General features: G+C 39.4%; 1 protein-coding gene across 1 annotated transcript in view; it reads right to left on the reverse strand.

The window, feature by feature from the left end:
• Window positions 1–2,029: 2,029 nt before the first annotated feature.
• The window catches only part of LOC107549895 (sacsin-like), a 20,116-nt gene continuing 8,521 nt past the window's right edge, over window positions 2,030–13,624 (reverse strand). The window contains exons 5-8 of the mRNA XM_016231081.1: window positions 9,830–11,258; window positions 9,643–9,731; window positions 3,720–9,565; window positions 2,030–2,152 (exon numbers count right to left, since the gene is read on the reverse strand). Of these exons, the coding sequence (XP_016086567.1) occupies window positions 2,030–2,152; window positions 3,720–9,565; window positions 9,643–9,731; window positions 9,830–11,258 (7,487 nt within the window). The remainder of the gene's footprint in view (window positions 2,153–3,719; window positions 9,566–9,642; window positions 9,732–9,829; window positions 11,259–13,624) is intronic.

The following is a 13,624-nucleotide window of genomic DNA, read 5'->3' on the forward strand; positions in this document are numbered from 1 at the left end:
ATGGTAATTTCGCTTACTACTTTGGGGGCCATGTCATCATTGTGTTTTAAGTAGAAACTGCATCCACCTTGCTGTTTTTTCACATAAACATCTGTTTCAGTCTTACTACCCTCTAGTGGCTCATGGTTTAACAGAAGCTCAGTTTGAAGAGTTTTACAACAGATAATTTGAATCTTAGAAAAGATTTCTTCACACTTTTCTGCAGCTTCAGAATGTGACACCCTGCCTTTGCTCTCTTCTCTGATGAGACAGACTAGTCCATGAAAAAATGCAGCAGAAGACAAGTGCTTGTCAAACCAGCCACTAAATTCACAGTCCCCTTCATAATCGCAATATTGTACACTTGTTCCCTCCAGGTTTTCAGAAACGATATTCGAAAGAAATTTTGGGCTAACTTGCTCAGGAAGGAACTGCAATAATATCTGATGTTCATAGTGATCATTTCCAAGATGACAGCAGTTTAATTTTTCCAGCAATTTCAGCTTGGTTTCCAAAGGACCCTCGAGTCTTGTGGCCTGAAAGACGGTGTCATTGAAAAACAAAGTGCTAGATTCATATAGTCTTCCATCTGTTGATGGAAGATAAAGTTGGTTGTTTTGGAAAAAATGGGTTTTGTTCTGTTCCTCTTTCAACAGGCAAAATAGCTGTTGTACAACACGTTTCACAGTTTTCTGCTGATTTGCTTGAAGACTGTCTTTTTTAGAACTATCAGAATATATTTCTTGAAGAACAGTGGTATATTGATGGATGGTTGGTCTCTCCTTGACACCAATCATCTGGAAGAAGTCTTCAAATTTCATATAGTTTGAAGCAATGTTGTACAAGTAAGGCCTAAACTCAAGAGCATCAGACAGTGCAAGTACTGTCTGGCGAGCTTTCACAAGTGTTGTGCCATTTTCCACAAGGATAACAGGGAGGTCTGAGAAAAGAGAGGCATCAAAATGTATTGACTGTAGGTAGGCGTATGATTTGCTATATATTTTTTTTCTTGTCTCCAACAATCTGTCTGTGTGGCACTGAGACATACAGATATTTTTCAGATTAGCAGCTATTTTTCCAGGGGGTGGAATTTCCAAGGCCCCAGCATCCTTCATTTTCTTTATGACATGTGGTGAGCAGAGATCTGAGGGTAGGATTGGCATAGATGTCCATATCAGAAAATGGTGATTGTTGTCTCTGTCAATCAATGATCCACTGATTGCAACAACCTCCCTCTCTTGAGCAAAGGCTTTGTGATAATCACAAAGTGTTTGATGAATTTGCACTGGGAAGATGAATTTAATGTTAGCAACTCTGTTCAGCAATTTAGAGTTTTTGTCATTACTCTTTGATAAAACAGACTTAAACAGGAGATGTGATCTTTTTTTAAGAACGTCTAATGGAGTGTTGCCTCTAGTTTCAGATTCAATTTGTATTGCAAACTGAATGATTTCCTCATCAGACACTCTATGTTTCAATCCAAGGTCCTTTAAGAGCAAATAGGCTTTAGTACGCTTATCTCTGAAAATCTCCCAAAAAGTTTCTGGCACAAATCTCTCTTTTGGAAGCATTATCCTGTACAGGTGTTCATTGTCATCATAGAAGTATGAAGCCACCTGAAGAGAGCCATGGATGTCTTGAATAAATCTGACCTCTCTCAATGCAGAGACAATCCTGTGATCCACTGGTCCAAGTTCCACTAACAACCGCATGAAATCAAGAAGCTTGGCCTCTTTCATCATGTGCACAGAAGGAAGAATGAACTTTACACAGAACTCCAAATCATCTAGAACCTGAATGTTCAGAATTTCTGACAATTCTAAGTTCACCCAGCTGTGTTTGAGGAAAATACTGTCACATCCATCGACACAGTACAAATTTGGAAAGTCATTGTGATGCTTAGAATTCAGAATAAACACCCTTCTGTGTAAATCAATCCTTTCCCGTTTTCCACATATTGACTCAAACAGGGGCAAAGAATTGAGCATCCTCACACGTTCAACCTTCTTTTTGGAATCTCTGATCTCATTCTGTAAGAAACGTTGAAGATCTACACATTCATCTTTTGATAGCCCCTGAAACTGGGAATGAGGTACATGATAAACCTCTCCCAAAACAGCACAAGTGTCTCCTGTTTGCAGGAGCTCCGGATGTATATACTTGAAACAGAAGTCTATGAGATCAATGAAAAAGCTGATGTCTAATATCATGAACCCCAGTTTTAAGAGAATGGAAGCTATTTTTTCATCTGGATTCCAAATCACTTTTGATACATTCCTCATTGTTTGTAAGAATCGGATGTTATTTTGACGGGGGCAGATGACTGGTAAAATAGGACTATCTTCAAAGTGCTTTTTTATCTCACTAAAGACATTCAGCTTTCCATTTTTGTAGACTTCCACTTGATCCTCAAAGAAGCTCCATAAAGTTTTCAGCCATTTGATTGTCTCTTTCTCTGCTTTGTAGAGCTGGCATCTTTGATCAGGTAATGATTGCCTAAGCAGTTGTTCAAGTTCTGTTTTCAAATATGTTGCTGCCATAGCAATTGTTAAGCTCTTAATAAACATTCCCTTGTGTAGAATTTGCATATGCTTTCCATTGACAGCAATATCTGCAAACATCTCCTGATGTCCTTGGAAAAGACTGCTAAATCTTGAGAACAACTTTGGGCATCTAGAGTCAAAGACTCTTAACATCTGATCTTCCATGAGGAGAAGAGGCAACCCATTGAGGACATGGACATTTTCCTCATTGACATTTGTCAAGCAGAAGTTCAAAAGTTTTGAGCATCTTGTTTTGTTTTTTATCAAAGTCTGGTCGATGTGCAAAGGCAAACTGCCAGTTGTCTGGGAAGGATCATTCAGTGATCTTTGCTTCAAGAAGTTCATCACTGCTGACGCACTGATTTCTGTCACATTCACACCAGCTGCTTTAAAATGTGCTTTTATTTCATGCATTTTCAAAGAGTATGGCACTAATTTCATTCCAGTGTCATGTAAAATTTCGAAAATTCCTTCATGGTCCCCAGTTGTGAAATATGGACACTTTTCTGAATGTGGTTCAGACACACGGCACCAGGTAACTGTGTATTTTTGTTGTGAAAGATGTGATGACTCAGGAACAGCGTGTACTGTGGGTATGACAGGATGGTCAAACTGGTTAACTGATCTATAGACCTCAAGAATCATCTCATGCCAGACTTTGTCTACTTTCTGTGAAATGCATGGAAAGTAATTTAGCCAAGAATCTAACTGTGGCTTGAGGAATACAAGAGCTGTAGGTGTATCTTGCTTTATGACTGAACAGAGACTTAACAGGAGGTCAGCATAGAGTGGTGAAATTATGTTTACTTTCAATGACTGGTTCCATTCAGTCTTCAGACTATCACCATCTTGTTTCCACAAGTCCCTTCTAGAAGAATCTACTTCAAAATTTGCATTCACGTGAACTGGTAAACCAGTTTGTCCAGGTAAGGGCAAAGAACAAAATGCACTACCAGTAAATGTGTGGTTAAATGAGCTGCTCCAACATGCAGCCAGAGCAGCTTGAGGAACTTTGAAATAACCTAGTTTGTTTTTTCTCTCCTGGATTTGATTTGAGAAGCCAAAGCACTCTGCAATGTCCCACTTGCTTTGTTTATTTCCTGATGAGATTTGCATGTCATAGATGGTTTTGCAGGGTTCTGCTGTTCCTGACATGAGGGATTCTTTAACGTGTCTATGAAAGTTTTCTTTGTTTACCATACTCTCCTCTGTGTATATCTTTTCGATAAGGAAATAACATTTTGTATGTTTTCCATCTTCACTGATCTCCAAAAACTGTATTTTTGTGATGTGTTTCAAGAAGAGAATTAGTCCTTCAGGATCTTCTGTTAAGGCATAGTAAAGTTCCTTCATGTCACGATCTGTGACTGTATGTCTAGATATTTCTGATTTTTCTGCCATTTTCTCTGTCCTGAGAGGAAGCCTGAACATGGTTCCAGAATTGAGATCAAACATTTCTGGAAGAAAGGTATGATAAACATCCTCAAAAGACTTTTTTAAATTGTCTTCCATTAAAAACATGCGACCTGGGGACTGTTTTGTTACACCTTCCATGTATTTTAGATTTGGATCAGAAATGCAGAGCCATTTGTCACCAGTCAGGATAGATGGACAATCTGTCAGATGATACACTGAATTGAAGCCAAGTCCATATTTCCCAGTTCTCCCTAAAGTGCCATGTTTTCCTCCTTCCCCCAACTGCTGAATACCTTTCACGTCAGCATCAGAAAATGTTCTATTGTTGTACACACAAAGTGCTGGGCCTTGAACCAGTTCCCATTTCTCTCCAAATATCTTTTCTGTCCTATGTTTTCTTTTGTCCCACACAAAGTGAATTTCTGTTGCCTCTGCATCATCAGCATTTTGAATGAGCTCTTTCACAATATCCTTTTTAGATGGATATGCCTCAATTATATTTTTTATTCTGACAGTTAGTTTCTCGGTTTGTCCAAACTCTTTGTCATGAAGGGAAAACCCACTGACAAAATGTTTTTCCAGAGTATGGTGTCTTGTTGTCATTACACCAAAATGACAGGCCACAGGCCGAGGTATCAGCTCATGGGAGAGCTTGACACCAGCTGAGACAGGCATCCATGGGCTGTCATTAAATCTCAGCTCCTTAGAAGATGTCAACACACCGCTCTCATCAGGTATGAGACAGTTTATAATCAGTTCTTCTTTGATTTTATACAGTCCATTTACGAGTATTGCAGCACACTTATGGAGGTCTAATGTGGAAAGAGGGTGAGATCCATATAAAGCCTGCATTTCCTCAATTGCAGCAACATATTGCTCCTTTGTGAATTGTTTTTTGACACCAAGGTAGTCCCACAGCCTCTCAAATTTGGAGAAAATGACTGGAAGCACATAGAGATATGGTTTCTCCTCAAATTCTTCACTTCTGGCCACTGACCTCACATTTACAAAGCGGTCCTCGATGAAAATGAGTGGGTATGATTTTGCATGCCCAATAATTGGATTGGGATCTTTCTGTTCCAACAAGTAATTGTTGAGATATTCATAGCAAGTCTGAGCAATGTTAAGGAGAGCAGACTTTTCAAATGCATGGCAGTGTTTGTGTGCATTTAACAGCTGCTGAAGCACTGTCTCAACTGGTGGATTTGTCCATACTCTCAGTTTTTGGAAAACTGGATCATAACTGTGCATTTGAAGGTTTGAATGATCAATTGTGAATTCTGTCATGCTAACTAAATTGCGACAATGGGCACTGTAAACTTCAGAGGGTTTTTTAAGAACGGAGGTGTTCCTGTTTTGCTGAACTAAAGGAGCTAAGACGGGAAGGAATGGTATTTGAGAGAGTGTGAGCCAGTGCAGAGAATTCACATCTTCTGAGGAGTCTTTCATTGACTCCATGAGACACTGAAGGCATTTATGAAATTTAGATTTATCCTGTTTCCAAACACTAGATATCTTCCCCGCTCTTTCTGTGATGTCTTCTAAAGGGAGGCGGTCACTCAGCATTCCCAAATCTGAAAGTCTTTGAATCCTTTTTGGTGAGAGGAAGTCATTTGCAGTTCCTTCAAGAATGCGTCCTTCCTCAAGTGTATACAAACAAGCCACTTTGCCAGACGGATTCACAAGTCGCTTGATAAATTGAAACTTCTGACAATTCTGTGCTGGAATGCAAGCGTAACTTTTCAGCAAGTCATCAACAGCAGGATCATTCAAGTCAATGGCATTAAGAACAAGAAAATTTATGTTGCATTTGTCCACAGCACTCAAGTTCTTAAACACAATGTTGTAAAACTCAGGCCAGTTGATTGTCTTCTGTTTGATAATTTCCTTGAAGCCACAATAATTAAAACTGTCTCTTACCCATGTTGGGAGAGAAACAACACAGGAGTACGAAGTTCCCAAGCTCAAGAACACTTTCATAGCAATGTCTCCAACTGCTTGGTTCTTCTCAATTTTTGGATTCAGAAATCTTGCCTTGTCCATAGAACACCAATTATGTCCATTGCTAAAAAGATCCAGAGATTTACCATTGCCAATCTGTGCAACTGCTGAGTAGAAGGACTCAACCAAGGGTAAAAATGCTTTGCTTACTTTCTCTGTGTTAGGCCAGAATGCATAGAAGGAATAGTTCTGGATATGTCCATTTTGATCCATTTTCTTCATCTCAAGCAGTGTAGTGATATAAGCAGAGGTTACAGCATCTTTAAGTAAAGCTTTGTTCCACTCAGACTTCACTCCTTTTTCCCATAGGCCTTTCCTATTTGATGTGACTGCAAAAGTCCCATTTATATGGACTGGAAGACCTGTCTTAATCGAGAGAGGAAGAAAAGCAAAAGCATGGCCACTGAGGCTTTCATCAGGGTACCATGCTTTAGTTTTTGCCTCTCTATGCAAAGGTACAGCTATACCTCCAATTGGAAATGAAAACACATGTTCTTGATCATTTATTTTTTGGAACATATGCATTGAATCATGCATCCCAAAACATGAGTACAAAAGCCAGTACTGTGTAAGGTACCTCTCTGAGTGCTCATGAACTATTTTAACAATGTGTGCACTGTTGACATCAATCATGTTTTCACATGTGATATCAGTATTTCCGAAAGTGCTCTTTATCTCTTGGAGTGGTGTGTCATTCGAGACAGCAAATGAAGTCATGACTTCTCTGGATATTTTTAGGGGAGTGTGAATCTGATCAACCTGTGGAGGAGTTGATGCATTTTCATGGACAATTTGAAGGGACAAAGATTTAATCCTCTTCAGAAATAGTAGGTGAGTTTCTGAGTTGTCAGTCAAATTATTTTTAAAACTCCAAATGCGTTCTTCGTCATATACCTTTGAACTGATCTCTGACTTGTTTGCCTCCTCCAGAGTGCGAAATGGTAATTTTATCAAGGTGCCATTGTAAGCTTTCTTGCTGTTTTGGGCTGACAGATCACAATCAAAAATGCCTTCATGAGATTTAAACTGTCCAGGAAACCTTTTGTACAGCCGTTCCTGGAATGGGTTGAGTTTAATTCCTGGGTTTCCTTTGCTGAGTATGTGCTTTTCCAAATGGGTGACATTTGGATCAAGTATGAGAAGGGTGTTCCCACTCAAAATTGAAGGAATATCACTCACATGGTAAACAGAATTAAATCCAAGCCCAAACTTTCCAATCATCTCAACTTTGTTTTCCTTTGATGCTGATCCCACTTTGACAATGTTTTCCCAGTCTTCTTGTGAAAAGAGCTCATTGTTGAAGATCCAAAGGCATGGTCCATTGCAGAGGGCCATTCCATCATCAATTAGGGTTTCAGGGGGGTCTCTGTGTTTTCGGAAGTCAATAAGGAATTTACACGTGGTTGCCCCAGCATCCTCAGCATTTTGTAGGAGTTCTTTGAAAATGTCACTTTCTTCATCATACTCTTTAAGAATGTTCTTAATTCTTTGAGTAATCGGTTCAGATTGCCCACATTGTTCTATACCAAATAACTCTTGCTCTGCTTGTATGAACTGTGGTTTTAAGATGCGAGTACTTAAGAATGGGACTTTCAACCATCTTGCAGTGAGGGGTAGAACTTCTTCATGAATGACATAGAATTCCTCATTGTCCTGTTTCAGGTCTTCTAGTCCTTCAGCACTTATGTCACAGAAGACTGTTTTGGATAAAGACTGCAGAGAAAAGTTTTGGTTTTGTCCCATGACAGGCACAGGTGTACTGTCCTTAAAATGCATCTCATTTTTTCGCATCCAGTCAAGAATGGCAATTGTCACTTTCAGTTCTGTTGAGTCTCCATGAGGAGGACACCTGCGGTCAATTATTTGTTTTATGCCATGGAGTATGTCTTCAATTTCCTCATCAGACAGTGTTTTCTTCACACCAAATTGCGTTAGCAGGTTTTCATATTGCAAAATCTCTTCAGGCACTTTCTTGATGTAAGGACTTAGATCCAATTCAGGTGGATAAGCTAAAATTATATCTCCTGGACAAACCCACTCACTTTTATTCCAGATCCAGGGAATGCATTTTGTGTCCATTAAATCTCTGAAATTTCTCAAGTTGTCCTGCATGTATTTATAGATACTGTGTAGCTCGGTTTTAAATTGAAAGTCTGAATTTGGGTTGAACATTGATCTCAGTGCAGAGAGGTTCTCTAAGACTTTTTCAGCAGGAGGGGTGTCATTAAGTCCAAGATGGTTGCAGACATGTCCTGTTAGCTCAGAGGTAAGGGGCATTACATATCCAACAATTGAAGAATACTTTGAATCCCTAACTTCAGCTGGCTTGTACAAACCTGTAGAAATCTCTCTTCCATTCAAGAACTTTGGATTTTCACAGGGCACCCACTGCCTTTGCATCATCTCTTCTATCTGCATCTTGGTGAATTTCGCAAGGAAATCATTCTCATTCAGTACTTGAACAATAGCATTTGCTTTTTTGAATGCTTTATCTGGTGAGTGAACACAAAGCATTTCAATATGATTTATGACTTGGAGTATGTTTGTTGTTGATATTTCTTTTTGGTCCGCCTTTAAGCCAAGGCATTGCAAACTCTGAAGCATTTCCTGGGTCTTTGTGTAAATAGGTGGGGGAAAGAAATCTGTTTCGAAAAGGTCCTGGAATATCCTGTTTCTTGGATCAAAAACATCTGAGGCTTGTTTACGTTCTCCCTGAGTGGTCTCAATAAAATTGAGACTTTTTGTTTTTGTGAACAGCTGCTCACTTTGTGAGAGTAGAATGCTACCATTATTCAGTATCCAGGTCATTATTGTCTGTTCCTCAACATTTTGGAAAAAGCCTGTCTTAATGCAGTCAACCAAATGAACAGCCACTTTAGCTGCATCCAAGAGTTCAATTTTCAGAAGAGTCAAAAGTCTGCGATCAGCTTCATTTGCACACTGTACAATGGTGTCAGGCATTGGCAGATCATTTGGAATGGCTGGACTGGTGGTTGAAACAACTGCTTGTTTTGATTCAACTGCAAAATATTTCCCAGACATTATTCTGAAGATAGGCAACATGGAAAGTAGGTCCTGTTCAGCAATTGAGAGAGAATCCAAAGAAGAGATGTACACTTTCAACTCCTCTCTTTCATGTGAGGAAGCAGAGGCAATGGCTTTGATGACCTGGTCTCTGTTTGAGTTTACAAAGACTTGTAGAACATTTCTTGGTGAAGCTGGAAGAACATAACTCTCAATGTCATAATGTCTAAGGCATTCATCTCTTTTTATGACTGTACATCCCACCATTTTTAACACTTTCTCAACATTATCTGACAAGTTGGACCCTGTGCTACTCTGAAAGATCAAAGTTGTGTTACTTTGCAATCTTGCTAACAATACAGAATTGCCTGAACTCCACAGTGGCTCCAGTGGTATTAAAGGCATGTCAATAAAGCTGCTTAAGTCATTCCATTCACTGCTAAGAAACTTCCAGAATTCAGCTAGCCAGCTCTTTGGAGGATGATGATCTTCTGCTGTTTTCCATGTCACATGACCTTCGGTCACTTTCCAGTCCATAGGTAAGTGCTTCTTCATGAGTGCAACAACATGTTGTGCATCCAAATTGATTATGTTATATATGCCTGAAACACACCCACACATATTAATTTCATACTATTATTCACATTCCGGTTAAAATATATGAAACATTTTTTCTTACCCTTTGTAGCTAGTTTCCTTAGTTGCATAGTGCAAAAATGGCTCAGATCGTTGGGTAAAAAACTTTGTTTACAAAATGGCAGCAATGTTCTGAATAAAGACAAACAAAATAGAATATTACTACTTTGACAGCACAATACAAACACACTAAAGAACTCAAACAGGAAAGAGACTGTGTCAAACCTTACCTTGGAAACTTATCATTGTCAATCAAAACAATGTTCTGCACTCCATTGCCAAATGAAGTAAAGGTTCCATCACTGAGAGGTAGAAGCTTCAGTCCTTGTAGCTCTGTGTACTTTTCATCACTGAGAGCAAATTCAAGAAGAGAATATTTGTCATCTTTACTGAGATTTTCAGCCTCACTCCTGTGTAGGACATCTCTAACATAAGATGGAGTCACCCATGTCAAGGTGTCACTTTCAGGGAAGATTTCTTGAACATCTCTCAAAACATGTTCTGGGACTGTGACCAGGTTCTCTCCTTCAGCAATCAATAATATTGACACAGCAGACATTGTGTCACTACGTATATTGTTTACTGGAAAAACTGCGTCTGAGGCAGACACCCAGATTTGCTCATCATCAGCAAGGTGAAAGATCTTGTATTCAAATAGACCTTTCAGAGTATCTGTTGCAACTTCATGCCATCTCTCTTTATGTACAGTCTTCGATAGGTCAGGCCAAAGGTTGTACACAGTGGGAGAAGGCAGGGCTGAGTTTTCTGATAGCTGAATGGCATCTAGGATCATCATGAGATATACATGAGGAAGAATCTCTTTTGTGAGCAGCTCATTCCACATCGCAGACTCATCATTCTTCTGATCCTCCTCTTGCCACTTGATGAACCTCCGATTGTCTGTCAGGCCAAAGCAAGCATTGATGTGAATGGGAAGTCCGGTTTTGTTTGGTTCATTATTTGGAAGTGGAAGAAAGCAACTTAGTCGCCCATTGCAAAGTGATCTGTCTTCATCTAATCGAAATGCTGTGTCAGCTTGAGGGTAGAAGCTCAGCTTATTAGCTAGAGAGTCAATCTCTAGTATATATCCCTGTTTCAGAAGGCAAGTTGTCACAAGCCACTGGGATTTTGTTTCTTCCATTTGCTGGGAAATCTGTGATACTGTTTTAAAACTTGTTTTTCTGTCAAATGATTCCTGCTTGACATGAGAAAGGTCAGTAATAAAGTAATTTGACACTGAAACTTTTAGCCTATTGTTGCAGAGGCCATTGGTGTCAATATGCAGTAAAGTAATGGATGTCACATTTCTCAGGAAAAGAAGACTGATGTCTGCATCAGCAATGAAACTGTCAAATAGTTGGGTAACTTTTGTGGAATCATATAAGTTATCTGAGATCTCAGAAGCCTCATTACGCAGAGGAAAGCGGAAGAGCGTTCCTTTGAAGTATTGCTCCTCGCTGATGACCTTCTCCCAGGTACAACTTTTGACTTGACTGACAATATTTTGAAAGGGCTGAAACTGATCTCTCAAGTTCAAAAGGCTCTCTCTGTCCTCTTCGTCATTCAAAGACCATCGGTAGCCTTCTTCATCCTCTCCAAACATCATCTTTTGTGGGTCGAAAATGGCTAGGTGTTCAGAACTGAAGACACATGGCAAGTCTGTAAAAACAATAATATTTTTTAATACTGTCAGCCTCGCTAGTGTTGTGCTAAATCCCCTGTCAGAATATGACACCCCAAGTACCCTGGGAGGTAGTGTCCTGATATTGCAGCCAGTTAGGTTATTGCAATTACTGAGTTTTGATATAACACTATTAGGGGTGACCCCGAATAGTTGAAGATTTGATGCTTAGATAGGAGGTGCCTGATTTGACTACCAATCTCACAGTCGAACATTCGCTGAGGTGTTACGATCATGCCATTTTGGCTATATGGGGTGCTCAATGTCTGATTTCACATAGAACCAGTTTGAACTTAACAACTATAACTTAAGAACAAGAATTTTCCCAATACAACTGTAGCGAATCAGCTCATGGGGAAATATGAATAATTAATCATAACTAGTTATAATTAATTATAAATATTTAGATCCGCTGTAGATATTTACTTGACCTCTCAGGGTCAACTGTCTGTCAATTCTAAGAACGTTAATTTCCTGGTTAGGGGAAATAACTTTCTTACTGTACAATTCTACAAAGAAATTGTAGCATAAATCTGCATGATTAAGTGACTCCAGTTATGAGCAAACAATGAACAACGTCAAGTGTGATAAAAATAAGACTTTATTAACTACATAAAAGCAGGCATTTAAAACTTTAACCAGACTCAAACTGACACAGGCAGAGTGAAAGACTGGATTTTTTTGATCAGGTAGGGTACAAGTGATTTCTAAACATTTCAGCCGGTTTATATATATTGGGTATATATTATTTCTGTCAGGACCATTATCATCAAAGAAGACTGACAATTAGCATACAGTTTAGATTGGCGGTATGGTTCTGTTCTGGGCAAGAACTCCCTGCGCATCCATGCAGCCTAGCATGGATGAGAGCAAGGAGAGCAGCGATACCCCCCCACCATCCCCCCCAGGGAAAACAGAACAGAACCAACATAAATGTATTGCAGATATCGTTAAAGTTAAATAATTTTATGTACACATTTTAGAATTAGTCTGATTCAAAGGATAATCAGAAGGCTGAATCCTGACTGACAGAGGAGGAGCTGGGGATGGAGGAAGGTAATTAGCTATTGAGCAATGTGAAAACTGCTGATAATACTGAGGGACCTTATATATGAATGCTTAGATATGTGTCATATTCCTCAAGGTTGATGGGGGTCAGCTGAGAGTCAGCTGATGCGAGCTTGACTAACGTGACCTGCCAGAACTAACGCAACACTTGATTTCTGTCAGGAACACTATCATCCAAAATGATTGACAATTGGCAGTATGGTTCTGTTCTGGGCAAGAACTCCCTGTGCATCCATGCAACCTAGCATGGATGAGAGCAGGGAGAGCAGCGATAACCCCCCAAAACAAAACTATATGCTGATATCCCCCAACACAAACTGATAACAAAATCTCAAAGCCTTAAGCAACAAGCATTGTAATGTCTGATTACTTTTCTTAGGGAATTAATTATTATTAATTCATTCAGGTTTTGAGAGGACTCAAATCTGAAAATTCGAAGTCAACCTGATTAGAACTGATTTCAAATTTTAATAGTTTACACCTTATCAACGGTCGTCCAGCGAGACGTTAATGTCCATGTATCTTAACAATCTGACTATGTGTATTTTCCTTGGCCACAGGTCAATACAATTATGATAATTTGTAAGCTCCTACTGATTGGTTACTGAGATGGAGGATGGTAATTAGCTATTGAGCAATGTGAAAACTGCTGATAATACTGAGGGACCTTATATATGAATGCTTAGATATGTGTCATATTCCTCTAGGTTGATGGGGGTCAGCTGAGAGTCCCCTTTGGGGAAGCCCTTCCGGACATTGGTTGGTTTCTTGATGATGCAGAGGCTTGAGCAGTTCTGCTGAAAAGTCTGAGTTTGCAAGACTTTTAAGTTCTTTGAAGATCTCTGACAATCACGAAGTTTCAACTGAAGTGTTTGAGTTTTAGATGACCGATCGCTTTGATGGTAAGCGTGTGAGCACAAGTTGGAGTGCTCTTAACACGGTGAAAAGCGAAGAAGCAAGCAAGTACTCGAGTCTGTCTTGCATTGGTTTTTGATCCGGGGCATAAGTCCGTCCCACGGTGCGATCTTCCAATCAACTTCTTGCAAGGCGGAGCGTGCATACATTAACAAGAGGCTTCAATTCGTCACATGAGGACACCATCTATAAAAGTTGTGTTAATACTTCTATAAAGTCTCTTAAATGCAAGTATTGTACATACTATTAAAGTTTACTTCATTTCAACATTCTGCATTTGTCGTGCCCATTCGTTCAAGATTAAACTTCACATATTACACACATTTTAATAACCTTATTTCCTAAAAAAGGGTAATAAAAC

The sequence above is a fragment of the Sinocyclocheilus grahami genome, unplaced genomic scaffold, assembly GCF_001515645.1.
Source record: "Sinocyclocheilus grahami isolate Dianchi unplaced genomic scaffold, SAMN03320097.WGS_v1.1 scaffold383.1, whole genome shotgun sequence".
In the NCBI taxonomy this organism is placed as follows: Eukaryota; Metazoa; Chordata; class Actinopteri; order Cypriniformes; family Cyprinidae; genus Sinocyclocheilus; species Sinocyclocheilus grahami.